Source organism: Cenococcum geophilum (genome assembly GCF_001692895.1).
Source record: "Cenococcum geophilum 1.58 unplaced genomic scaffold K441scaffold_40, whole genome shotgun sequence".
In the NCBI taxonomy this organism is placed as follows: Eukaryota; Fungi; Ascomycota; class Dothideomycetes; order Gloniales; family Gloniaceae; genus Cenococcum; species Cenococcum geophilum.
The window spans coordinates 1,088,870-1,113,491 of record NW_027137598.1 but is presented as its reverse complement, the minus strand read 5'-3'; the positions used below and the strand labels follow the sequence as shown (position 1 = coordinate 1,113,491).

At 50.0% G+C, this 24,622-nt stretch overlaps 7 protein-coding genes across 7 annotated transcripts; 3 read left to right on the top strand and 4 right to left on the bottom strand.

Moving 5' to 3' along the window:
• Positions 1–129: 129 nt before the first annotated feature.
• Positions 130–399, bottom strand: K441DRAFT_456301 (uncharacterized protein; the record flags this gene model as incomplete). Its single annotated transcript, XM_067641742.1, has 1 exon — positions 130–399. A coding segment is annotated over one exon (270 nt), but the record flags the coding sequence as incomplete, so codon positions are not given.
• A 2,392-nt stretch (positions 400–2,791) lies between these two features.
• Positions 2,792–4,552, bottom strand: K441DRAFT_688993 (DUF382-domain-containing protein; the record flags this gene model as incomplete). Its single annotated transcript, XM_067652255.1, has 2 exons — positions 2,792–4,426; positions 4,484–4,552. 2 exons carry the CDS (start codon positions 4,550–4,552, stop codon positions 2,792–2,794), a joined length of 1,704 nt encoding a protein of 567 aa, XP_067500782.1.
• A 398-nt stretch (positions 4,553–4,950) lies between these two features.
• K441DRAFT_664926 (uncharacterized protein) lies at positions 4,951–6,675 on the bottom strand. Its single transcript, XM_067649428.1, has 5 exons — positions 6,293–6,675; positions 6,086–6,209; positions 5,848–6,004; positions 5,357–5,762; positions 4,951–5,224 (listed from the first exon to the last, which is right to left on the bottom strand). Exons 1-5 carry the CDS (start codon positions 6,506–6,508, stop codon positions 5,084–5,086), a joined length of 1,044 nt encoding a protein of 347 aa, XP_067500781.1. The 5' UTR covers positions 6,509–6,675; the 3' UTR covers positions 4,951–5,083.
• Positions 6,676–7,446: 771 nt separating this feature from the next.
• On the bottom strand, positions 7,447–10,706 carry K441DRAFT_575376 (plasma membrane ATPase; the record flags this gene model as incomplete). The annotated part of the gene is made up of 8 exons (XM_067644161.1): positions 7,447–7,493; positions 7,549–7,845; positions 7,899–8,214; positions 8,265–8,357; positions 8,417–8,592; positions 8,656–9,898; positions 9,948–10,178; positions 10,209–10,706. 8 exons carry the CDS (start codon positions 10,704–10,706, stop codon positions 7,447–7,449), a joined length of 2,901 nt encoding a protein of 966 aa, XP_067500780.1.
• A 5,573-nt stretch (positions 10,707–16,279) lies between these two features.
• Positions 16,280–17,487, top strand: K441DRAFT_222023 (uncharacterized protein). The gene has a single exon (XM_067640597.1). The coding sequence runs from the start codon at positions 16,315–16,317 to the stop codon at positions 17,248–17,250; it is 936 nt and encodes a 311-aa protein (XP_067500779.1). The 5' UTR covers positions 16,280–16,314; the 3' UTR covers positions 17,251–17,487.
• Positions 17,488–20,059: 2,572 nt separating this feature from the next.
• On the top strand, positions 20,060–20,635 carry K441DRAFT_664922 (uncharacterized protein). The gene is made up of 2 exons (XM_067649427.1): positions 20,060–20,139; positions 20,196–20,635. Exons 1-2 carry the CDS (start codon positions 20,131–20,133, stop codon positions 20,598–20,600), a joined length of 414 nt encoding a protein of 137 aa, XP_067500778.1. The 5' UTR covers positions 20,060–20,130; the 3' UTR covers positions 20,601–20,635.
• Positions 20,636–21,569: 934 nt separating this feature from the next.
• On the top strand, positions 21,570–23,860 carry K441DRAFT_575449 (bifunctional 6-phosphofructo-2-kinase/fructose-2,6-bisphosphate 2-phosphatase; the record flags this gene model as incomplete). The annotated part of the gene is made up of 4 exons (XM_067644168.1): positions 21,570–21,835; positions 21,952–22,465; positions 22,526–23,701; positions 23,756–23,860. 4 exons carry the CDS (start codon positions 21,570–21,572, stop codon positions 23,858–23,860), a joined length of 2,061 nt encoding a protein of 686 aa, XP_067500777.1.
• Positions 23,861–24,622: the final 762 nt, after the last annotated feature.

Sequence of the window (24,622 nt, the reverse complement as noted above, 5' to 3'; positions counted from 1 at the left end):
GCCGCATCTATTACTCAGACCGTTCATCTGTCCAATCAACCGCACCTTTTGCTCAATTTCGCATTCAGCGTTGCCCGCCTTTGAGTAAAGCAAATCCAATCAGGTTCTTCCCAGAATCGTTTAAAATGCAGCCCCACCGACTTCTCCCTCTCCATTCAGCGACCTCAGCTGTTGCTCCGCTAAATCTGCTCGTAGGGTGGCATTATTACCTTCCCGTTCGAGCACCTCCCATTCTCTAATGCCCTGCCTTTTCTTTGCCTGCTTGGCCTCGATCAGCTCTCTCAACTTCCGCGCTTCTTCCTCGAGCTTGGCAATCTTGCTCTTGTCGATCAGCTCCGGGGCCTTCTGGCCGCCAGGTACTGTGGCCGGCAAATCAGCAAGATGGTCTCGGAAGCGCTGCGTGCGCGGGTAGGTAGTAGAGGTGCTGTTACTAGACCCACGGAATGGCGGTGCGAACGGTGGTGGCCCCCCTCCAGAGGAACCGCGGGGGCCAGACGGCGGTCCACTATAGTAGGGAGCTCCACCTGGGCCACCACGACCTCCAGACCAATGTGCAGAACCACGACGAGGTGGAGCACTAGCATACTCACGAGGATAATCACCCGCGTAGCCTCGGCCACTACTGCCACCACCACCGCGCGGACGAGTTGGAGCGGCAAGAACGGGGTTACTGGAGCGGGCATGTGCAGACATAGAAATTGAGTTTGAAGAGGGACCGACTGGTGGCGACATGGCTGGAGAGGTGAAACTTCGAGCGGCTGGGCCAGTTGGAGGAGCGCGTACAAAATTTGCTTCGCCGTTGCGATATGATGGCGCAGTGGGTAGCGGGGCTCCATTTGAGTATTCGCGTTCTCGTGGGCCTGTGGGAGGAGAATCCCGCCGGCGGGGGGGAGAACGTTCCCGCTCGCGCTCAATCGATCTGGTGCGGTAAGGGGAACGAGGTGCGGGAGAGATCACTTCAGATCTGCTAGGCCTCTCCTCAGGGACTAAGGTAGCTCTACTCTGATGAGCTGGAGGAGATGAACGTCGCGAAGTTGCAGCAGATCCTCGACCAGACGCTTCATTAGATGGGTATGAAGGTCGAGCTGGTGAGGGCGACCGTCTTCTCCAGCTATCTACAGCATATGGATCAACTCGTGGTTCTCGGCGAGGCGACGGTGAATGACGACGGTACCCGCGGCTATCGCGAGGAGGCGAATAAGGCCTGCGAGGAGGACTAGAGGTAGGGTCAGCTCCGTTTGTACAACTGGCCAATAGGCCAGGAAAAAAGTTGGAATCAAGTACCTCTGAGCACGCGATCTTGGTTCCTCATATCTACTTGCGCGAGGTGGCGAGTCTATCCTCTCCCTCTTTGCAGGTGGCGAGCGCATGCCACGGCTCCTTGCAGGTGAGATATCTCGACCACGCTTTAATGGCAGTGGTGACCTATCTCTAGCAGGACGTGGCGAACGTCCATATGCAGGGTCATATCCATCACGTCGAGGCGACCTGCCACGAGTATCTCCTCTATAATCATCCCGCCTTGGAGAGTATCCCCTACGTATTGGTGATCTCGGCCTTGCCCTCCAACTTTCGGATTCTCCCCTAATTCGGGGGCTTCTTGATCGGCGACGGTATGCTGGAGAGCGACTTCGGGGTCGCGAAGCTCGGTTCGAAGGGACATATGTATCTGCGACAAGTGGTGGGCCTCTTCTGGGGGGTGAGCGCGTGGATCGGTAGCTATCGCGTGGTGGAGGTGAACGGGCTGGTCGGTAGGTGTATCTGTCATCTCTTGGGAGTTGTCAGTCCGCGGCCAAGTGTGAAATCGCGTCAACCGAAGAACAAGATGTAAGTCTTAATCACTATATACCAAGCCAAAGAAAAAGAAATTTCCTGCGGGATGTGTATATGGGTTTAGTGCGGGCTGGATAGGGCAGCAAACCTTCGATCCCTATCTCGATCCATGACTGCTCGAGGTCCTTGTGGAGCCTTAAACTACCGGATATAATTAGGAGGTAGTTATTGATGGATTAGAAGAAGAGATTGAAGATGAGGTGAAGGGCTACAATGTTGGTGGTCGGCAGGCCTCCGTTCGTTGTTGGCGCAGTTAGTGATCTGAAGTTTTAGTCGAGGAGCGCGCTCGTGAAGGCTTGGGTTTCCAACCAGCATCACGTGATATCGGGATAAGCTCAAGCTTGCGGCATGGTATTCAACCTCTTTGTGCCTCGAAGCCGTCGGGTACTGAAGTCCAGTTAGTGAGATAATAATTCCGATCGATACCACTGGATGCGGTTTCTGAATGAGAGATGCCTAGAGGGCTGTCGGTCGCAAAAAAGTTTGGCGTTTCCTGTGCACGATTCGTGAGTTACTGAGGCCAGTGGCCGGCTGTGCTTGATACTACCCTCAGACATGGTTTCACCAATGAACTTTCTTCCTGGCTGGGTCTTCGCCTCATTCTCTCCCGCAGCCAGTCCTCTCGACACAGATATGAAGATATCCAGGCACCCATTTTAATGCTTGATGGCAGTCCGATTGTAATTTTACAGCATGTTGATTTCGATTATAACCTTCCCGTAATCCATCCACGGCAGTCCATTACGCCGTTGTCTCACTCCGATGGATTTATAATGCACGCATAGTGCTACGAGCCTTCACCCAATATCTTGACAAGCCAGCCCTCCGAAATGCAACCCTCCCTAGTGGGCATCCCTGCCTGGGTATGAATCTTCAAACAGTATCTTGACAAGCCAAACCTTCTCGGTATTCAATCATTCCTTGATATTGAAGTTAGAAGTCCTTGCGGTGCAAAACACTAACGCCTGCTACGCTTCTCTTCATCTTTTTTAAGCCTCTTACGGCTCTCGTCGGCAATCATGGCACTCAAATCATCTTGATCAATCGTACCCCACTGTCCCTGGGCCTCCGCCTTTCGTTGGACTTCATATTGCTTCTTGAGCTCATCCTTGTTCAATTTATCATCTCTTGCCAAAGCATCCACATCCACCGAAACGTCCACATCACCCGCCTTCCGCTTCCTCCTATTGTTTTCCTCTCCCAAGACCGGAAGATTCTGCTGAGCAGCCTTAAGGTCATATGCACGTTCGCCACCAAAGAAACCCTGAGCACGAATGCTGTGTTCTGGAAGCACCTGGTAGGCACTTCGTGGTGCCGTAGACTCCTCTGTTTCTGTACCTCTGCGCTGCTTTCGCAATGTAAACTCACCGCCAATACTTTCAGCTCCACCGAACTCCGAGGGCACTGTAGAGGTCATGCCACCGGGAGTTTCCAGACCGCTAGGCGTTTCCAGGCCTGCCTCATCATCATCCTCGTCTTCGTCTTCGTCCTCCTCGCTCTCTTCCTCCTCAGTGTCCTCCTCTGGTCGCAGCTCACCCCAAAGTGTTTTTTCAACTGGCTCGCCCATCTGCTGGTTATTCTGTGGCTGCAACACGCCAAATATGTCACCTCCATAAAGTGGTCTGTTGTACTCATCGACTGGCGGCTTACCATACCCACCAGGGTGAAAGCCCCATTGTCCACCTGGTGGTGGTGGTGCATTCAAACCAGGGATCTTAAGGGCAGGATAGGAGGGTGGAGGACCGAAGCGCTGCTGGTTGATCAGCCATGGCGGTGGAGCGCCAGGCGGAATGCTGAGTGCTTCTTTCAGCTCTTCACTTAGCTCACCGGGTCGAAGATGCCTCAAGTTTGTTTCGTACTCCTTCCCCTCGTAGTATACCTCGCCATAGCGAGTCAGCTCCGGCTTAGTCTGACGTCGGAAGAATGCTTCATACAGCTTTTGGTAGTCTATGTCTAGCTTGCCCATTTTTGGTTGCACTCGTTCGCGCTGCTTCTGCTTCAGTGATGCCTCTGCCTGTTTCTCTAAGACTGCATCTCGCATTTCAGCGATACCCGTTTCTTGTATGAACTTAGGCAGAGCAAATGGTGGTTTCTCAACACCTCGCTTTGACGACAGATATTCGCGCTTGAGCGACCAGTGTCCAGGAACAGGAACGACGTTTCTGTGGGATTTGATGGAAACGAGAAGTCGGGGATCTGGGGCCGACGTATCGGTCCATTCTACCAGCTCAGGCTTCTTCACCAGCGCTTTTAGTTCAGCGATGGAAAGTTTGTTCATCGCTTTTCTCGCCTTCTTCGATAGCCTAGGCTGTGCATCGTCCTCCTCATCGGGGATGTCATTGTCATCTTCGTAATAGATTTCTGGCTTCTCTGGCTCCTTCAGTGGCGAATCCTCATGCTGAGCATCTTGGAACTTCTCTATAACATCCTTAAACTGCTCATAAAGTGGGTTTTCAGGATCGATATCGAAGTCGAAGGTGACAGGTCCAGCAACCTCAGTGTCGGTCGCATTCTCTAATGGCGCCTCCGCCTCATCTTCTGGAGCCGTGGAATTCTTCTCAGTCTTGAATTCTAACGCAGGCGTGGGCGTCTCCTATTAAACCATTAGCGTAATATATTTGAAACAGAGAATATGTGAGCTTGCCTCCACTTTTTTCGCCTTTTTCAGGGCTCGCCGTCGCGCATTTTTCGTCTCCTTCTTTGCGACAGCACCCGGCATCTCTGCGAGCTAGTGAGAATGAGCAGTTGCCAAGAGTAGCTAGATAGATACTCAGTTGTAAAGGTGAGCGTACTTAGGCAGAGCTACCTGTAATACTAGGTAAGCGCGGTGTTGCTGTGAAGGAACAACGTTGCGAAGTCGCAGGTGAAAGACTCGCAAGTCGCTTCAGCGGCGCCAAGACCTCTATCCTGCACACGACCGGAACAGCTCTCTTAAGTACAACAGCATTTACGCCACACATGGATCTCGGTTCTTATTTTCCGGAGAATTGAAAAATTATCCTTCTCAACTATTCAACAAAGATACAATTCAACTCGAAGCTCCTTAGAACCAATCTCAGCCTTCGAAGAACAACAAGGCGTTTTATCGACAAACTAACCTCATTTCCGCGTGCTTATGCCCGCTGATAGAACTATTGTTCAACTTATATTGGGTTTAGTTTCCATGACTACACATATGAACAGAGCAGTTCTATCAATGTATTACAGTCCCTTTCAAATTCCTATACACGTCCACAAACATAAACGGGATTCACGACCGATCATCCGGACCAAACTTATGGTTCCAAAAGCCTCTATAATGCTTCTGCTCTCCTAATCCCTTGATCTCCTTGATCTCCGCCGGCGTAAGCTTGAAGGTTGTAGCCCTCAAGTAATCCGAAAGACGTTGTTCCTAATAATTCCTCGAGTCAACCAATTATCCTACTCCTGAAGGATAAGTCCTAATTTCCTAAGACCCCAATTGAAAGACCCCAATCCCAGCCCAGAACCGCTCAAATAACTAAGGAAATATATGTAATCTTACCTTCGAACTCGTAGTCACAGCTACAACATCCTGGTCAATACACCACCTAATCGCAATCTCCCCCTCACTAACCGCATACTTTTTCGCCAGCGCCGCCATAAAGGCATCCACGGGCCCCGGCTTCGCCTTTGTCTGCGCCGTTAGCGGGCCATACGCAACCGTTGCGATGCTGTGCTGCTTGTGCACTTCCAACAGTGGTGGGTGCTGCAGGTACGGATGGAACTCGATCTGGTTGCACGCGGGGACCACCTTCGCCGTCTTCAGCACCGCCGCCAAGTGCTGCGGCAGGTAGTTCGAAACGCCAATAGATTTGGCAAGACCCGCTTTCTGTACCTCTTCCATCTCGGCCCAGGCGTGCTGGAGCTCCAAGTCGGATTTGGCCCAGAAGGGGGAGTGAATGAGGTAGCTGCGGAGGTGCTCCATTAGCCAGCCTCTATAAAAAAAAATAGAGGCCGAAAGGTAACGTTAGACAGGAGCAGAGGCGAGCGTACAGATCTACGTAGTCCAGTTGCAGCTTCCTCAAGCTGTTCTTGATCGCGCCTGGGATATCCGCAATGTTGGTGTTTACTTTCGTCGTCACGAAAAGCTTCTCACGCGGGACGCCGCTCTCTTTGATTGCTATGCCGAGCTCTGGCTCTGTCTTGTATACTACAAGTCACATTAAATCAGTACATACCCATCTATACACGCAGAAAATACAGATTATGTCAAGGCTGTAGCTAAGCTTACCTTCCGCCCCATCTAAATGCATATACCCAAGCTTAATAGCTACCTTGATGCTCTCTATCAAGTCCCTATCAATCTTATTCTCATCCCCGGATTTATACCACGCAGTACCGGTGCCATACCCTAGCTACCCAAACCAGCCGGTTAGCTCTGTCCTCAATATCCGCGTCATTGAATCCAAACACAATAAATCAGAAACAGCTGACTCACCATAGGAATAGAATTCCCATCATTAAGCTTAAGCGCCGGAATCGGCGTATGGATATTCGCCATAGCAGAGAATCTTTCCCTTCCCGACTTCAAATCCCAATCCCTATCCCTATCCCCTCTAACACGCGCTCTCTTGCAACTCACAGCCTGTGCTCTACAATAATACCTCGCAAGCAATAATCCAGCAGCAGAAGCAGGCCTCCCAGCCAATAACATAAAAACGTCTATCCCGAGCAATGAAAGCAGGTAATTGCTTTATCAGCAGCAAGAGGAGCAACAAAACACGCGAGAATACGAGGGGTAAGCTCTACTGGATATATACTTTTGTCCTAGACATTGGCGTTCTGCAGACGTGACGAGGGGTCCTCAATGACGCTATCCGGAGGCGGCATTGCGCTGCGATCGGATTTGCAGCCAGTAGGTAGGCGACGCCTGGTGATGCCGGCTTCGGTGGTCAGAGAAGGTGCCAGTACCCTTCTAGAAGCGTTTGGCGGGTTGTTCCGGATAGATGAAGGCGTCCTCAGGGAACTAAGGTATTTAAGAGCGCTGGGGTTCTATGAAATGTTTCCAGAAGGGATCCGAATGGGTTTTCTATAGGAATTAAGCATTAAAGCAGGCCTCGTGATGCTTCTTCAGAGGACCTTTGTGGCGAAAGGACTACTTAAAAAAGGCTTCGAGGGCCAGATGCTGCTTAGAAAACGCCTAAAGTGCATAGTTCTGCTCATTCTCATCTGAGCAAGGTGTAGCTACACATAGTTCAGGAATCTCGAGTCTCAAGTCACCATGCACATAAAGTTGCTACACTCCCACTCTCTTCCATTCTAATAATCTGTACATGAGAACAGGTCGGGACAACTGCCGCCTCCCATCTTTCGACGGAAAACGAGCGCAGTCAAGGTATTACGAAAAAACACATTTGTAGAAAGGAAATTAGTGGGTGCATAGTAACCGAAACGGAACGGAAAAGAGACGTCATTCCCCTTCAAATCGATATATAATAATATAGCGACCGAAAAGTCTGTAGTCTCTACCACCCACAATTCCTAGAGGTTTTACACCTTTTTATCAACATTCCACTTAGTTCATCCCTCCCTGCCCGCTGCACGCTCATAAAACCAATAAACTCCTTAGATTCAATCCGACAAGAAACGCTTTTACGCGCTCTTCTCGTGCTGCGTTGAGACACGTTGTAATGAAACGACTATTGCTAGTTAGCGGCGGCTCTCTCGAAATCATCCAGGAGTATTGATGCTTACCGAAATCTTCCAGAGACCTCTGTTTCTGGTCCTTCTTTGGCGACTTGCCGTGCATGAGGTTGTCGAAACCAGTACTGTCCTGGAGAAGATAGTACACGCCACCCAACACACAGAAGACACCAAAGGAGAAGATCCAAACACGGACAACTGTGACAATGGAGGTCTGGCCACCAATGAACCAACCGAAGAGACAGAAAAAGGTGGCAATCAAATCGACGATAAGGATAGCACCGCTGAGCTGCCACGATGGGATGGACGACCAGAAGGGACCGTTGGCACGGGTGATGAAGATGAGCCCTATTTGAGAATTAGTCTGGAAAACCAAAGCGACGTATTATCAGGACACCTACAGTTCTCAGATAGAGAGATCTGGAGGAACAAGACCTCGTCACGAACACCGAAGTTCTGAACGATACCACCGCCGACACCTTGGTTGGCGGCATTGGGAAGGTTTTGATATGGGAACATGGTGGTAAGAGTGATCCAGGTACCGACGGCAAGGACGACACCGAGCAACACCGACATACCCCATAGCTTGGGCAAGTTCCACTTGACTGGTGTCTTGCTGAAAGGAGCGTTATCGTAAGCAATGGCAAGGGTGGCAATATCAGCAAAGATGGCGATGAAGACGACAAGCTCAAGGTTGAGGGAGGTGTTCAAGATGGCCTAGTAGAGATTAGTGCTATTCTAAGCATAGACACGATGGACTAGCTTACGATCCACAGGCCCAAGAAGAACTCCAAGTGAAGAGACAACGCAATTCTGTACACGACGTATGCGTACATGCGGTGGAAAATCTGGCGAGAAGTCTAATAGAAAAATTATTAGTTAATTTATCGCGAAACAATGCATAATTTGATTTACAAACCTTGAGAGCATCAATGATGGCGGAGAGACCAGGGGCCAAGAACACGATATCAGCGGCTGAACGAGCGGCATCCGACGCACCCTCGACGGCAATACCGGTATCAGCCTTCTTCAATGATGGGGCATCGTTAACACCGTCACCAGTCATAGCAACAAGGTAACCACGCTGTTGGAGGACTGTTTCATCTTGTCAGATTTCCGAGCGCTAATGCAGGGGTGACCACGGAGAAAATAACTTACTCTCGACAACGTTATACTTGTGTTGAGGGAACACCTCAGCAAATCCATCGGCGGCCTCGACGAAGTCATAAACCTCTGAACCAGGCATCTCCCCTCCACCACCGAGACCAAGACGCTCAGCGTTGTACACGTTAGTTCCGAGACCGAGTTGGCGAGAAGTTTCACGAGCGATACCGACGGCATCACCAGTCAACATCTTAATGCTGAGACCAAGAGTTTTTGCCTCATTGATGGTTCGGGCAGTATCGTGGCGAGGGGGATCCGAGCAAGGCATTATACCAAGGATTTCCCAAGAGCTGTCACCACGCTTGCGAGCGACACCAAGGGATCGGAAACCACGAGTAGCGAACTCAGCAACTTTGTTCTTGTATGCCTCATCAACCTCCTCGGGAATGGGGTGGTCCTCCTCGACGGTTCTCAAGACGAAAAGTGGAGCGCCCTTCACGCAGATGATGCGCTCACCCTGGGGAGACTCGACGACAGCCTGCACCTTCTTGGAAACAGGATCGAAAGGATGGAATTCGATGACCTTGTACTTTGAGAGAACGCCCTTAGCACGAGGATAGTATCGAAGAGCCTTCAAGAAAGCCTTGTCAATAGCATCAATACCCTTCTTCTTGCGGGAAGCAGCCAAGCAGGCAGTAAGCATAAGATCATCTGGCTCGACACCGGCGACAGTGTAGGGCTCGGCGAGGGAAAGCTTGTTCTTTGTGAGCGTTCCGGTCTTATCAGAGCAAAGGATTTCGACACCAGCAAGAGACTCAATGGCGGAAAGCTTCTGGACGATGGCCCGCTTCTTTGCCAAGTACGCAGCACCGACAGCCATAGTGGTTGTGACAACAGCGGGAAGACCGACAGGCACACCGATGATGGTGATAGCCAGAGTGAACTCGAGAATGGTGACAATAGAGTTTGATCGATAGAAGGATGAGACCCAGACGACGAGAAGAGTGATGATGACGAGGATCAAAAGAACTGTGCCAATACCGTTGAGCACCTCAGTGAAATGACCAGTTCCTGACGAGGCCGAGGCGACCAAAGAGGCAGCGCGACCGACGAAGGTGCTGTCACCAGTAGCGGTGATGACCATGAAGGCCTCACCACGCTTGACGGCAGAGGACGCGTAGCAGGTATCACCCTTGTGCTTGTCGACAGCGAGTGACTCACCGGTAATGGCGGACTGATCGACCTGGAGAAAGGCATCTTCGGTGACAATGCGACCATCGGCGGGAATGATGGTACCCTTATCATCGTAAGCTTTAAGAAAAAGAAATATATCGTGGTGCACTTACTTCTTCAATCTGTAGGATATCACCGGGCACAACCTCTGGGGCCTCGATTTCAGTGAGGGCACCATCACGGAGAACAGTGGCCTTAAGAGCAAGAGTCTTCTTCAACTCCTCAACGATAGAACCAGCCTGGAATTCCTGGATGAAACCGACACTAGCGTTAAGCAGAAGCAACGCGCAAATGACACCGAAATCGACCCAATCCTGGAGACCGGCAGCAAGAACGGCAGCAGCCTAAGAATCGAGTTAGCATGCAAAATGCACGACTCGAATGCGACGATAGCTATTGGCGCGCATCGGGCAACATTGGCTCACCTCCATGACGAACTGAATTGGACCGATGAAATAACCAAGGAACTTGAGAATTAGGTTCTCCTTTTCCTCCTTCATCTGGTTGAGACCAAATTTCTTTCTCCGGGCGGAGACTTCCTGCGACGTCAAACCATGGCGAGTGTCGGTCTGGAGAAGGTCTTCGGCGACTGGTCGTGCACCACCTGGCTGGGTGACTTCCTCATCCTCAGCGTCGATGCCAGCATCCTGAGACTCGAGCTCTTCAATCAGCGCATCAATGTCCTCGTCGTCCTCTTCAGCCTCTTCAATCTTCCTGCCGGTGTCGTGCTCGGCGGTGCCATTGTTAGATGGAAGCTCCTTCTTCTCGTCAAATTGGCCGGAAGGAATGTTCTGACCGAGATGGTTCGGGGGCGTAGCGTCTGAGCTGGTGTCGGTGTGTCCAGCGTGGACACCCGTGGTTGTATCCGCCATTCGGCTGCGACTGTGTGCGGACACGATAACCGGAATAGGGTTTCGTATAGATGGGATAGCTGGGTGAAGCGTGTCGGGTCGCAGAGAGTGATGGTGGGGGAGGAAGGAAAACTGTGCGGCCAGTTATGAGCATTTGTTGTGTTGCAATCTTACCGGGTCAGAGCGCAAGCTGCGAAGCTTCGAGCTAGCCGGGGCTCTCGGCCCCAAGCTTCGGCCACGAACGCCAAACGGTGGAAGAGGGTCGTACCTTGAGTTTCCAGTTGGGTGGTGCGATGCAATTGAGGACGCAGACCCAGCCGCGCTGCGCAATTGAGTCTCGCCGTCGAGGGAGAAGGAGGGGAGAGAGTGGAGAGAGTAGCTAAACAGCTGGGGGGTGGTCGATGGATGATGGAAAGATCGATCACTCTCTGGACTACCAGAGAGCGTGAGGGGTGGGCGAGCTCTTAAAAGAAAGCCACTGCGGGCACAAAAGCCTGCGCTAGCTCAAGTGACACTGGACGGCAGGCCAGTCAGCACGAGGGTCGCGGCGTGGGTAGGCATATCTCTGCGCGCTGAGAGTTGCCCTGTGAGGCTTTTCCTCCTTCCCAACCGCCCAACCCGATCCCGCGTCTGGCGATCGACAAGCGCTCTGAGCGAGACATCGCCCGCACGAGCAAAGAATCAATTCCACAGCGCAACAACCCGTACGAAGCCTAAACAGCCAAGCTGTTACCCAGACCGCGATCGTCTCTCAATGCCCCTGGCTCAGGTTTGAAGGGCCGCACAGCTGCTTCACATCACCTTCGTGCAGCTGTGCTCGTTAACAGCACTGGCCCGGCGACCATCATTGCAACCTTGCCATCGCCAGGCAAAAGCTCTGCGCACTGACGCCCCTCGGCTCTGCGTGGAAACAATTACATACTCCAGGCCTTTTCATGGGGGACCCACGGGAAAGTGAAACGCCCACCCTCCCTGCGGGATTATCCGCTAGCAGCCTAGGATCTTGCGACCATCGCTGTGGAAGAAATTTTCTGCTCTTCTGGGCGCTACGAACTGCGCCGAATATGAAAAGTCTCTGCAGCGGTGAGCGTGGAGTAGCTAAGAGTTCCTTAAAACTGTTTTAATATTAGAATTTGTCTGGCCGAAATGCTCTTGAAAAAATTGAGAGCAAAAGCGCGATTTTACGGCCTTGGCCGGCCGCAACAAGCAATCCGGTACTTCCGCCCCAAAAGATTCTGCAAACAAATTTTTTTTCTATCAGGAACCACGTTTCAACACGGCAACGGTTTTTGGTAAAGCGGCTTGAGGCTCAACTATCCCAGAACAAACTTTTGCAATTGATGGACCCAGCCCAAGGTAAAATAATAGATAGAATCGGCTGTCCGCCCTGCTCCCCACACAAACAGAGCGAGCCTCAGCCGTTGCCCAGGTGCAGCTCCGACATGTTGACAAGACTGTTATCATTCTCCCGTCAAGCGCGCTTCGAAGAACGACAAGGCGGTTCCCTGACAAACGCCTTTCTGCACCTGTAGAATCTCTGTTACCTTGCCTAGTGTGTCGTTGCGTTCTGCGGGGGATTTGCATGCAGGTAAAGCTTCTAATCGACACCTTCAGCCTTCTCCATCTCCAACTCTACCCATCCCTCAATCAACATCTCTCCCTTTCTTTTCTTCTCCCGCTTCATGTACCCCGGTGGTTTCTTTTGAGGGCGGCCAACACACTAGGCGCCTATGCAATAACTTATGCAGGGCCTCGAGTGGTCGGTTGCCACGCTAAGCTTGGATCACGTAAATCATGCAGGATAATGCCCCATGTTAAAACCGTTGCTTATGTACTCCTGATCTGCCAATCACAAACCCCGGGTTTCATGTTCGCTAACAAAAATGACGAAGAAGGCTTGCGGGGATTTTATGCAGCCAGCTGTACGATGGCCCGAACAGTCGATTTTCGAGCAGACTTATGTCTTTGTCAGCGCTGTGATCTCACAACGGGCCAAGCGGAAGGATTGGCAGCGAGTGGCAGAGAAAAGCCCGACTCAACAGCCTTCTAATCATCACCGACGCGCCCATCTCGGTGATGAATGATGAATAAAGCCTGCTCAGGTTGCAGTCATCTAACGGCTGCCAATCACGAATCAATCGTGGGGCGGACAGGACACCAAAGCGGGTGTATGATTGGCACAACTGGATTATTGTGCTTACAGCGGGAATGCCGGCTTCGCCAGGATACCATACAAAGCTTAGTTGCTGCACCTTGCTTTTCTCGACCAGCTGCACGAGATCACCTTAGCCTACTGTTTCCTCCACAGATAAGCGATTCGGACGTCAACCACATGTCTTGATACGCGGAAGTACATCTTCAATTCCGATGTCTGCGACTTAATAGCCCCAATATCCGCATTTCTTGGATTACCCTTAATGTGGTGAAATATCAGATGCGATCCGCTTTTCCATCCTTGGCCTTCTATTTGTGGGTCGGCCCCAACAGTTAATCTCGGCGATGCTCAAGCGAAATCAATATCTGCGCTCGGATTACCAGACCTAACCCTAGCATCGTAAATTACCTCTATTGGATTAAGCCCCCTTCGGCATTTCCGCAACTCAAATACAGCTCTCCAAGATGCCCCAAGATTCTAGGCAGTCAATGCATTTCATCCACGTACTGCTGATTTTGACTCAAGAATTAACATTTCGCGCATCCTCTCGTTGAAGGTAACAATGCCTTTGCGACTCCGAGATCTTCTCCCTTGGCACCTATATTTCCAAATAATAAGGACAATAACACGTCACGCTTTCTCAAAGAGGAATTCAATATCTGCTCTCCGCTAACACTTTTCTTGGCTATTGCGTTCCCCTTTTCCATCCGGGCCGTTTCCACCCTATCCCAATGGTTATTTCTTCATGTAAACCTCCTTTTCCACGATGCCGAGGCTTTGAATCCCCCACGGCACCCACTACGCCCACCACACCCACAGCATCTTTATAGCATCACAATTTTTCATGAGTAGACAAAGCGTATTGCAATCAGCAGCCCCACCACGCACACCAGGAACAAAACCACCATCCCACATTCGAAGAGCGGATCTTCACGCCAGTAATGAGTGTCAGGCACCTGAAAATACCGCCTCAGCCGTTGATGTCGCCGGAGATGCCGACCGGGCCGTCAACAGTCATTACGAGACGGTAAACGAACGTGGGCAATGGGGTAGGCGTCAAGGTGCTGACTGCAAACATATCAGGACTACAAAGACTTCTGGAAGACGTATGGCTGGAATTATTGCACGTGAAACTGTAAGAACTGAGAGATTAACTTTAGCATACCTTCCAGGGTTCAAAGTGAACCTTCTATACCTACAACGTTCCTACGGCTCGAAAACCCGGGCAGGACAAAGGCCTGATACGTTATTCGCAAACACTAACCAGTTTTTTTATGGTCCTTAAACAGCTATTACCATATCAGGCAACACTTACTCTAGGTTTCTAAAATATTTCAGCGGCATCGATGAACTGGAATATTGCAAGAAAATGCGGACATCTACTGCTGGATCCATTCCGAGTGGTGAGGTGGATTTTCTTCATGTGGTAGGAGGTCGTCCGGATCATTGAAAGGACTTGGGAAGTATGAAAGGTGAAACCGGCACAGGAGATTATAGCCATCGCGTAAAGAAGACAGTTATGGAATATGTTCGGGATGATCTGGGTTGTTGGACAGGATTGGCGCATGATGAGTCTGGATAGGTGTTTGATGGTGTTGATTAGAGGCCGTTGCTGAGTCGAAGCAGAGGACAGCCAACGCGGAGTAAAGAACAGGCCGGGAATGACAGCAGCTTAGCGCAATGGGGTGCTCTGATGATGATTCGTAGTCTAGCAGCTTTTTCAGGGTGAATTTGTCGACCGTTGAGGTCACTCTCAGGTATCACCTTATGACTCACCACCCTGTTCTCGTATGTCTTACTACTGTCTCGGTCAGCGACTCGGTCAACGACTCGGTCTACTCGCCGCACCGACCAAGAGCAGAGCTCTTGGTCGTGACTAGCTTAATGCAAAACACCAGCTTAATGCAAACCCACTTTTCCTAACAAAGTTGATAACTTATAGCCGTGCACCTCTATAACGCCTTAGTAAAATCTTAAATATTTTTAAATATTATTTTTCTTTAATAAAGTTATTTAGTATTTTTTAAAAAATTTAATAAAATTTCTTTAGCTTTATATATTTCTAGAATTTAACTAACGTAGGTGATAGGGTTATAACGGTCGGTATAGTTATAACGGTGGGCCGTACCGCCTTCCTAATTAGGTAATAAGGTTATGGCGGTCTGTACAGCGTAGAAATAAGCGGCCGATATTGGCACATGCGCAACCACTAAAAATCGATTCCCGAAGATATATTACTACTCTAATACTTTGTCATTTGCTCATTACGTCTTTTATAATCGTGTAGACGCTTTATATAGTACTTGTATATATTCTAAATCATCTTCTAGTCCATCTCCTCCTCAAACAATCGTCGATTTTTGGTGGTTGCGCACGTGCCAATATCGGCCGCTTATTTCTACGCTGTACAGACCGCCATAACCTTATTACCTAATTAGGAAGGCGGTACAGCCTACCGTTATAACTATACCAACCGTCATAACCCTATTACCTACGTTAGTTAAATTCTAGAAATATATAAAGCTAAAGAAATTTTATTAAATTTTTTAAAAAATACTAAATAACTTTATTAAAGAAAAATAATATTTAAAAATATTTAAGATTTTACTAAGGCGTTGTAGAGGTGCACGGCTATAAGTTGTCAACTTTGTTAGGAAAAGTGGGTTTGCATTGAGCTGGTGTTTTGCATTAAGCTAGTCACGACCAAGAGCTCTGCTCTTGGTCGGTGCGGCGAGTACGACTCGGTCTACGACACGGTAACCAAATTAGTCTACTACCCTTTTTCTTATGTATTTATAGAGGCTCTAGAGCCACATTCAATAGACAGAGTTCTTCTTAGTGACTTGTCCGTCCGACAGAATTTAATCCGGGTGAAGGCAGGCGAAGTAATGTCGCAGATTGTATCTCGCGACTGAGAAAAATTAGAACATCAATAACAACAAAACTCCATCACTAACTTACTTATGATGAGTGAAATTAAGGCATTGTATTTTACAGCAGTGAAGAAGCTCAGCATCAAGAAGTGAAGCGGGTAGCTTGAACTTCAGAGAGCTTTAGTAGTTTAGGTCCAGTGCAGGGAGATCAGCTAGGTTCCGAGAGATTCGGAGAGCCATCCATTTAGTCGTTACTATGCAATAGGCACTCCAGAGAAGCTGCCGGGGCCTTTCAGAGCAGAGCACGAGGAAATTATACAACCCCTAAGCTGGCAAAGCTCAACTAGAATATTCTTAATAAAATTCAGAAGTAATCCTTCAATCCAAAAAGCTACCCGCACTTCAGAAGGACCTGTCTGAGGCACTCATAGGGACATCTAAGAATATTTAGGATTATCCGGTAACCCTCAGCCTGTGCTCTCACGAGCAAGAATGCAAACGAATGAAAGCAGAAAGGAAAGAGCTTGCGTCCGAGACGCGGACACTAAAGTGATTTTGGTGTAGAGCAATAGACTTTCTTAGTGCAAATAGAGTTCTGCATATGACCACACTACTACGCGAAACTCACAGCTTCATATTACGCTCTGATAAGTATCTCACTTGTATCTATGCCCTCCTCCAATTTCACAAAAGCACAATATTTGACCTCTGCCCTCAGCCTAGCCTGTACCACCCAGCAAAAGCAGAGAAACCCCTCAATATCCAAATGGACTACCAAACCCCTTCCTGTTTTGCCTTCGGCGGCGCCCTCATCCTCTACGCTATCGGCAGCTACTTCCTGCTGAGCGTCATAGACGGCCTCATATCCCATATTATACACAAGCACAGCACCAACCACGGCGCTGACTCTAGGTCTGACGACGTCTCCAACCGAAGCCTTAGAGCAACCATCTTAGCCATCCACTTCGCTCTTATTGAAGTAGTCCGACAGATCACAGCACCCTCGAACTTCCAATGGGCAAACAGCCTCTTCGTGCCTCTCCTCCGCGCCCTCACCATTGGTGCCGTCTCGGTCCTCATCGCTCTTTCCGTCCTGCTTGTATGGATCACATACAGCGCCCTGCGAGCCGCCGTCCTCACCTCGTTGGAGCACTGGATCCGCATGGCTCATAACACAGGCACTACCACCACCGCCCCGACTTCGCGCTTCCCGATAGAAGACCTAAAATACATGGCGCTCGTGCCGATAAACATGAGCAGTCTGACGCCAGAAGAAGCCGCGGTCGTCATCTCGGAGCGTGCCAGAATCGAAGAACAGCGGGGAGTCGGGGGGCGGGAAATGCGTGCGGATCTGCTTCGTCATCCTCCTTTCGATTTCGAGAGCGTACTTAGCACCGCACAGGCACTGTTGCGCGAACCTGAGGTGCAGCCTAGCACTACGGTTCTCCGCCCAAGGAGTCCGCCTAGCTTTCCAGTTAATGAGATCGATGAGTCGGAGCTTGACGATTGGGACCAGAAGGCCGAAATGGTACTCTGACGTGGAAGATGAATATGGGGGTGGTGGTGACTTTGATGAGAACTAGGTTCCTGCGATATAGCCTCCACGGTGGAGGTCAAGATGAGAGTGGAACGGCAGAGGTTTTTCAGAGAGCCAGATGTTACCATTGATGCGCGGAAGGGCTTGGAATCGGTTATCAGAATATTTTGTGACTTTCGAATCTGAGGGTCAGCGCTGGATAGACAGAAATTGGAATGATTAGCTGTGTGATATTCTGAATAAACCATGTTTTAGTGCTATTTTACAGTAGAGATGCGTGCAGAATTACCACCCCTTCCTACCTCGTTAGCATAAATGCCGCCTTTGAAAAAATTGAATGCTGATGATCACCATTATCACAGTNCATGATTCTCCTGACTTAGGTCCTACGCACATTTCAGAACCCTCTGAGACAGGTAATCCAGCCGCCGGCACCTTCTCCGAAGAATATCAAATTCGTCGTCTTGCGCATTTTCAGACCTCAGCCGCGCCCAAAGCCATTGCAACCCTTGATCTTGCTCCATTAACAGCTAGAGCATCTGCAGCCTGGTTTCCTGGATCGTTGGCGTGGGCCTTTACCCACGTAAACTCCGTCTTAGCCTTGCACAAATTCCTCTCTTCAATTCTGTTGAGGATGGCTTCAATAAGATCCTTGTTTTCAACCGGTTTCTTGGCTGCGTTCTTCCAGTCGTTCTTACGCCAGTTCTGAAACCAAACCGTCACGCAATTTATGGAGTAGTTGCTGTCACTGTAAATCATGACGTCTCTGTCAATAGGCGCAATGTCAAGAGCGCGTTGGATTCCAGTGAGTTCGGCGCGTTGATTAGTCTGACGAGGCCCTGCCAAGGCTTCAGAGACATTCCTGGATGATTCCCTATTAGTTACGAGTTCAGCGAGCCGGTGCTAGAGGAACGCAGTAAATAAATGATGGGGAAAGAATCTCACCTGGGGTCGTTTGGACCAAAGTAGACGCCAACGCCAGCGATTGCGCCCGCTCGACCATTGCCAAGTGAGCTGCCGTCGGTGTAAATCTTAAGGACGCCCTTGGATTCCCCTGTAGGCTGTAGCTTCCTAGCGTTCAGTTGTTGCTCCGTCTTTTTTTCCACGTTTCCAGTCTTGGTGTTGAGAGTTACCGTCCGATCAAACCCGTCCTCGGCGTCTGGTGGGAGAGGACCCGTACCCGGCTCCCTACCCTCTTGTTCACCACCATTGACTAAGGCCTCAACAGGAGACCCATCGTTCTTCTTCTGCTTCTTTGATGTCAGTGCATTGTCCCCGACCTTACATCCCTTTCTCCCATCAGCCATCGATGCTTCAGATTCAACGTCTGGATCTATGTGAACGTTTGGTACAGCTTCTCCTGTTGTAATCCTTTTGCCTTCTGCAACGAATGCTTCCGCTTCCGATCTTGTTGTAAAGCTTTTGTGCTTCGGGTGCTTCCAACCAGTGATCTGCTTCTGTGCCGAAGGCCAGTCGGTGTAAATTCCGGGAGATCGACCATTTTGAACCGCGTAGTATTTTAGGATCGGCTTGGGAGATTTTGTGGGGTCATCGCGCATGAAAGCTTCAGCTTCATTGAGGGAACTGAACGATTTATCTGAATATTGACATTAGCACTTCCATAATATTTTGCTTTGCTGTGAAGAGCTTGCATATGGCGCCTTTGAACCCTTTCACCTGGGCCAGACAATCTGACCAGCTGTGGTATATGTCTGGATTCTTCCCCACCTTGACCGCATAGAACTTCGGTTCAGTTCCCCGCTTTCTTTTCGTCTCGGAAGATGCTGTTGTATTCGCCGACACAGAAATCGCATCTTCTGCATCCGGCTCTCGTGGGTCTACATATTGAAAGAGGGGAGACCTCGACTTCGTCATGCTTGCTCTGTTTGATGCAAATTGAGGATGCCGGATGGCTGCGCGCAAGCATTTATAGTGGAACAAAATTCTTTGAGGTGAGTCGTTAGATGGCGAAACAGCTGTCTTAGCTGAAAGAAACTTCTCTTTGTGAGGTAGTGAATTTTGTTGCAGTCAACGCGGTTAAGGTGCTCTCGTGGCTAAGACCGAATTGCTAGGGAGCCCTGTATTAGCATATGGAAATCTTCCTCGTACAGTCTAGAGTAGGGAGGTGCTTGAGCAATTATATCTTACCTGATGCCTGAAAGCCCAGCCAAAGTCGTCAAAGCAAATGGCTCGGCTCGTGCTAGCGGGGTTGGAAACCTCGCCAATCCAGTTCGAAACAAACTGAGATAGAGTCTAGAGCTGGCCGGGATGAAGCTTTATTTGAGCCGGGGTCACTGAGAGGGGCTGGGCGGGGAACGGAAGTGAGGGAGCTTCCAAGGGGGCGAGGGTGTTGGGGTCGGCCAGGAAATTGAGAAGGGAGAGGGGGGTTACCACTCGTGATATGGAAGTGCAACGAAAGTGCAACGAAAGTGCAACGAAGAGACATGATTCTAAAGAATCTCAATTCGCACCAAAGTAATGGCCTCGTAACACGCTCTGCAGTGTGAATCGTAAGAGTATTGAAGAGATGTATATATCTCGTCGCTGTAAGCTCAGCGAATTATTGAAAAGCTTTGTAAACGATAGTTAGACTTCATAGGGTGAACAAGTGCACATATCCTCGGTCACGTTCACGCAGCATATTTTGTCTCCGTCATCACCCGTCCCACGTTCCGACCCCAGAAGTTGTTGGACATCATCTAACTGTTGAACATCATCTAACTTCTATCCTCAAAAAGAGCTTGTCTGCGAGAGCGCTTCTCTTTGCGCCAGCCAGTACCTCCAAGATAGCATGCATATCTAGCACAATCCCACCATCTCAAGTGCCATTCAGACCCAGGTTCTTATTAATCAAGGCTATCGATCCGGCCGATTTGAATCATGTTTGAGGTAAGAGTTCTCCACAATGCGAACTAAAAGCTTGATTCATTCAACGTTGCTTTTAGGGACGCAATGCAGCCGACAGATACCACCTCCGCCTCCACCGCGCTCGTTCAGTAGTACTTACGCCATCTGAGCTAGTCGAAATACGAGCCGCCCAGCGGACATTCGAGGGAGCATACATCCGGACAGCACTTGGGCAATTCTCCTTCTCGCTCATTGTGCTGAAGATTTTCACATCAGAGTTCTACTCTATCGGCGCCCTGTTTGCTATGTACGGGGCCGGCGTGTTGTTCACCAGCCTGTTTCGACGGCAGCAAGGGAACAAGCAGTTCTTCTCGGAAGTGGGGGAGGATGGGTTGCACCGCAAGAGGTTCAGGACAAGCGGCAACGTTGTCTCGGTGCTGACAGCGCTCAGCGCGGCTGCCTATGCCTGCCTCCTTGTCCTCACGCTCAAGTTGAAGACTTGAAGGGAGACACGTTGTGCATCATCGATATCTTGCGCCGAGGCTTGCAGGTTTCACACCTGGCGTCGACACGAACCCGTCCTGGCTGTGTAAGCTGAAGGCGGAGCAACTTGTCAGATTGGCTCCCCAAGCTGGAGGATGGCGGCTATAATGTATGTATTTGAATTCGTAGGCATGAGGACAGCCTCACGAGGCCGCGTACAGTGCGGAGTTTTCAGAGGAGTACTTTGCCTGAATGCATTTGGGGTAGCCTGTCAACGACTCCCACCGAATGCAGAGCGTGCGTGAATGATTGGGTGCGGGTTGGGACGTCGGTAACCGTGGGGGCTTTCCTTGCGGCCCTTGTCGCAGGTGCGCCCAGGTCAAGGTCGCAGACCGTGTTCATTTACTACATAAACTCCGAAGAGCGCGATCAAGAGAGCCCCATCGCCAAAGCTCAGAGTTTATGTATCTGCGGGGCGCTCTGCTCTCCTCCGCTCGCTCTGACTGCGAAGTCTGAGCGGGCGGTGGAGTCACTCCTCCTTTCCTGACTTACAAGACTTACAAGACCCCCCCCCTGCTTCTCTGCCAACACTACCATTTCGTTCACTATCTAGACCATACCTTGAGTGTGCCTTGAACGTGTCCCAAAACAGGGCACAAGAGCAACGGCGGCCTCCCCCTTCACGACCGTTGGAGTGCAAGCGCACCGCCCCTCCAGCTATCCAGTCACCGTTATCCATATTGTGACAGCTCCTCGTCAGCATCGATCCTGTTTCTTGTGGTTCCTGTGAGCACCACCCGGCTTGCTCGGACGCCGCACGCCCGCCAGCCCACGCTAGCGCCTCATACGACATCACACTGAAGCAGCTAATCCGGCTGGGCGCCATGCCACTCATAACTACAGACCAGAATCTTTCTGGACGACGACCTTCTCACTCCCACACCCTCCGCAAACAAAGCCAGCATTCAATCTTTGCAAAATCGGTCCTTATGAGCAAAGTCCCCAACGACTCGAACTTTGATTGTCGCAGCGATCCGAGCGGCGAAGTTCGTGCTCCCACCAATAAATCTTCCGTCATATCAGAGTTACGAAAGTCAAACGGCATATCAAAGAAGGCGGAACCTCCATGCTCTCAGACGGAGCTCAAACCTCTTCCAGTTGTCAGTGGATACCATGTGCCTAGTCTGGCTAAAGATGGTGTGGGAATCGCCCTCAGCGATACACCCGCGCCTACTGTACCCAGCAGCCCAAAAACGTAAGTCACTCCTTCTCTAGTATCTAACGCCGCTCTCTATAAGTAATGATATCCCTACCTGAATTGTTGAACAAGTCAAAGCTTTGTATTTCAACATTAAGCTAATAATTGACTAGGCATGCGATGAAGAACAATTCCGGCGGATCCACTCCTCGAATTCGCCCTACCACACTTGATATTCCCGGATTAACTAGGTCAAAGGTTTCTCCTGACGGCAGAATATCGCAACGTGATGTTGGATCTAAACTCGTGATTGTAATGGTGGGCTTGCCCGCCAGGGGTAAAAGCTACATCACGAAGAAGATGGCAAGATACTTAAACTGGTTACAGCATGATACCAAGATATTCAACGTCGGTGAACGAAGACGGATAGCTGCAAGCGGGCACCGGCATCCCTCAAGTCTAGCTCAAGTCAATTCCGGAGGTTCAGCTGGCGGATTCAACGGTACTAACGGCATGTCGAGTGTGCCAGACAAGCCCAAACTAGACGCTCCGCACCTTGCCGCTAAAATCCTTATCAATGGCGAAGCTCCAGTCGAAGGACTCGCTCCGCTCTATCTTCCAAGTCCGGTCCATCCTCATCAGATTAGGAACAGCACAATGGGCAATGACTTTGCCGTAGATGATGAGGTTCACGCTCAACTGGAAGCGAAGTTTCCCGAATTAACCCGAGCATCAACGCCAGATGAGGAGCAAGGAACTGAGGCTATGGACCAGTCTGCGAGCTTTTTTGATCCTAGGAACAAGAAAGCGGCTCTGATTCGAGAACAATGCGCGATGGATACGCTCGATGAGCTCTTAGAATACATTTTGATTTCTGGTGGCTCCGTCGGCATTCTCGACGCCACAAACAGCACCTTGATGCGAAGAAAGCAAATCATGAGCCGAATTCGCGAACGAGCTGGACCAGAACTCAATGTGCTCTTCGTTGAAAGCGTTTGCCAGAATAAGACCTTGCTCGAGTCAAACATGCGCCTCAAGCTGTCTGGCCCGGATTACGACGGTAAGGATCCTGTCGCGGCCCTGGAGGACTTCAAGAAGCGCGTGGCCATCTACGAAAAGAATTACGTGCCACTGGGCGACTACGAAGAAAAGAATAATATGCCGTACGTCAAAATGGTTGATGTTGGTCGCAAAGTCATTTCACATCAGATCAAGGGTTTTCTCTCTGCTCAGGCGGTCTACTACCTACTCAATTTCAACCTAGCGCCGAGAATGATCTGGGTCACTCGACATGGAGAGTCGCTGGACAACGTTACTGGCAAAATTGGCGGAGACTCCGATCTAAGTGAGAACGGAAAACGATACGCTCAAGCGATGGCTAGATTCATTGATCATGAACGCAAGAACTGGGAGGTTCACCAAGCTGATAAAGCGGCAAACACTCACTTCCCTCCTCATCCTGGCGATCACACACCACCGAATCCCCATTATGGTGCTGATGATGGCGAACCAAAGAACTTCTGTGTCTGGACCTCAATGTTGAAGCGAAGCATTCACACAGCCGAGTACTTTGACGAAGAAGAGTTTGAGGTTAAGCAAATGCGGATGCTGGATGAGCTTAACGGTGGTATCATGGAGGGCCTGACGTATGACGAGATCAAGAGCCAGTATGAGGAAGAATATAATCGCCGGAGAATGGACAAGCTAGCGTATCGCTATCCAGGACCTGGCGGAGAAGGATATCTTGATGTTATCAACCGCCTCCGACCTGTCATTGTTGAACTTGAGAGGATGACAGACCACTGCCTCTTGATAACCCATCGCTCGGTCGCTCGTGTTCTACTTGCGTACTTCCAAGGTTTAAGGCGCGACGAAGTAGCAGACCTCGATTGCCCGATTGGTATGCTTTACCAGCTCGAGCCTGTAAGTAATTTCTCAAGAAACACTATTTTGTTCAATAACTAATTTTCTTCATAGAAACCATATGGAGTTGAGTTCAAGGCATGGCACTACAATTCCGAGACGGATGACTTCGACTTGCTTCCTGACTACAAGCTTCGCCGTTCCGAGGCTATTCATTAGATCTTCATCTTCTAGAACCCTAATTTATTTTCTCTCGGGCACCTGGACGGCCACGGAATTTTTACGTTTCTGTTTGGCATGACGATACTTTTTTGCTACTTGTTCTACTACCATTCGTTACTGCTCTACATTCATTCAGTATGACTTTATGTGTTTATCTATGGTATTGCTATTGGGGCCGCTCTTGTCAATCACGGGCGTGATTAACATCATTTCTTCTATTCATTCCATCCTTTGATCACGGCTTTTTCTGGCTTTTCACAAGCCCCTGCATTATTTGGCGTATACAGGGGATAAGCCGGAACACAACGGCCGAGATCTTGTCCAAGGGAAAAGGGGGAGGGTGGGATATGCATAGAAGATATTATGTATTCTCGGGTTTCATCATGAAATTACACACAATTTCACGGCGTTTATGGTATCTGGATGGGCGGCAGCGGCGGCGGCTTGGCTGTCATTACTACGGAATGGATAAGGGAGGGGGGTTGGGTTTCACTGCAAGAGGGCCTTGGGTAAGGCGTAGCCCCTACTGGCTACTATGGGCGGTATGCGATGATCGTTCTTGATGTACACTTTTGCCGGCAAGGCTGCTTTCTCCACTTCTGTGGAGTGTGGAGGCCGTGGCGGGAGGGATTTCCGGGGGTTGGCGTAGCGCCTTAATTGCGACTCGATGGGCTGGGCTGGGCTCGGCGCTCTCTCTCTCTTTTTCTCTCACCCTTAATCTGTATTTCTCCACTCTCCTAGGGTAGCTTCGTGCCAAGG

Coding starts and splice junctions, on each gene's coding strand:
- K441DRAFT_664926 (XM_067649428.1), bottom strand. CDS start 6,508: ATGTTATTGGCTGGGAGGCCTGCTTCTGCTGCTGGATTATTGCTTGCG. Junction 6,005..6,085: donor GCATTTAGATGGGGCGGAAG/GTAAGCTTAGCT, acceptor TGTGACTTGTAG/TATACAAGACAGAGCCAGAG. Junction 5,763..5,847: donor CAACTGGACTACGTAGATCT/GTACGCTCGCCT, acceptor GCACCTCCGCAG/CTACCTCATTCACTCCCCCT.
- K441DRAFT_222023 (XM_067640597.1), top strand. CDS start 16,315: ATGACCACACTACTACGCGAAACTCACAGCTTCATATTACGCTCTGAT.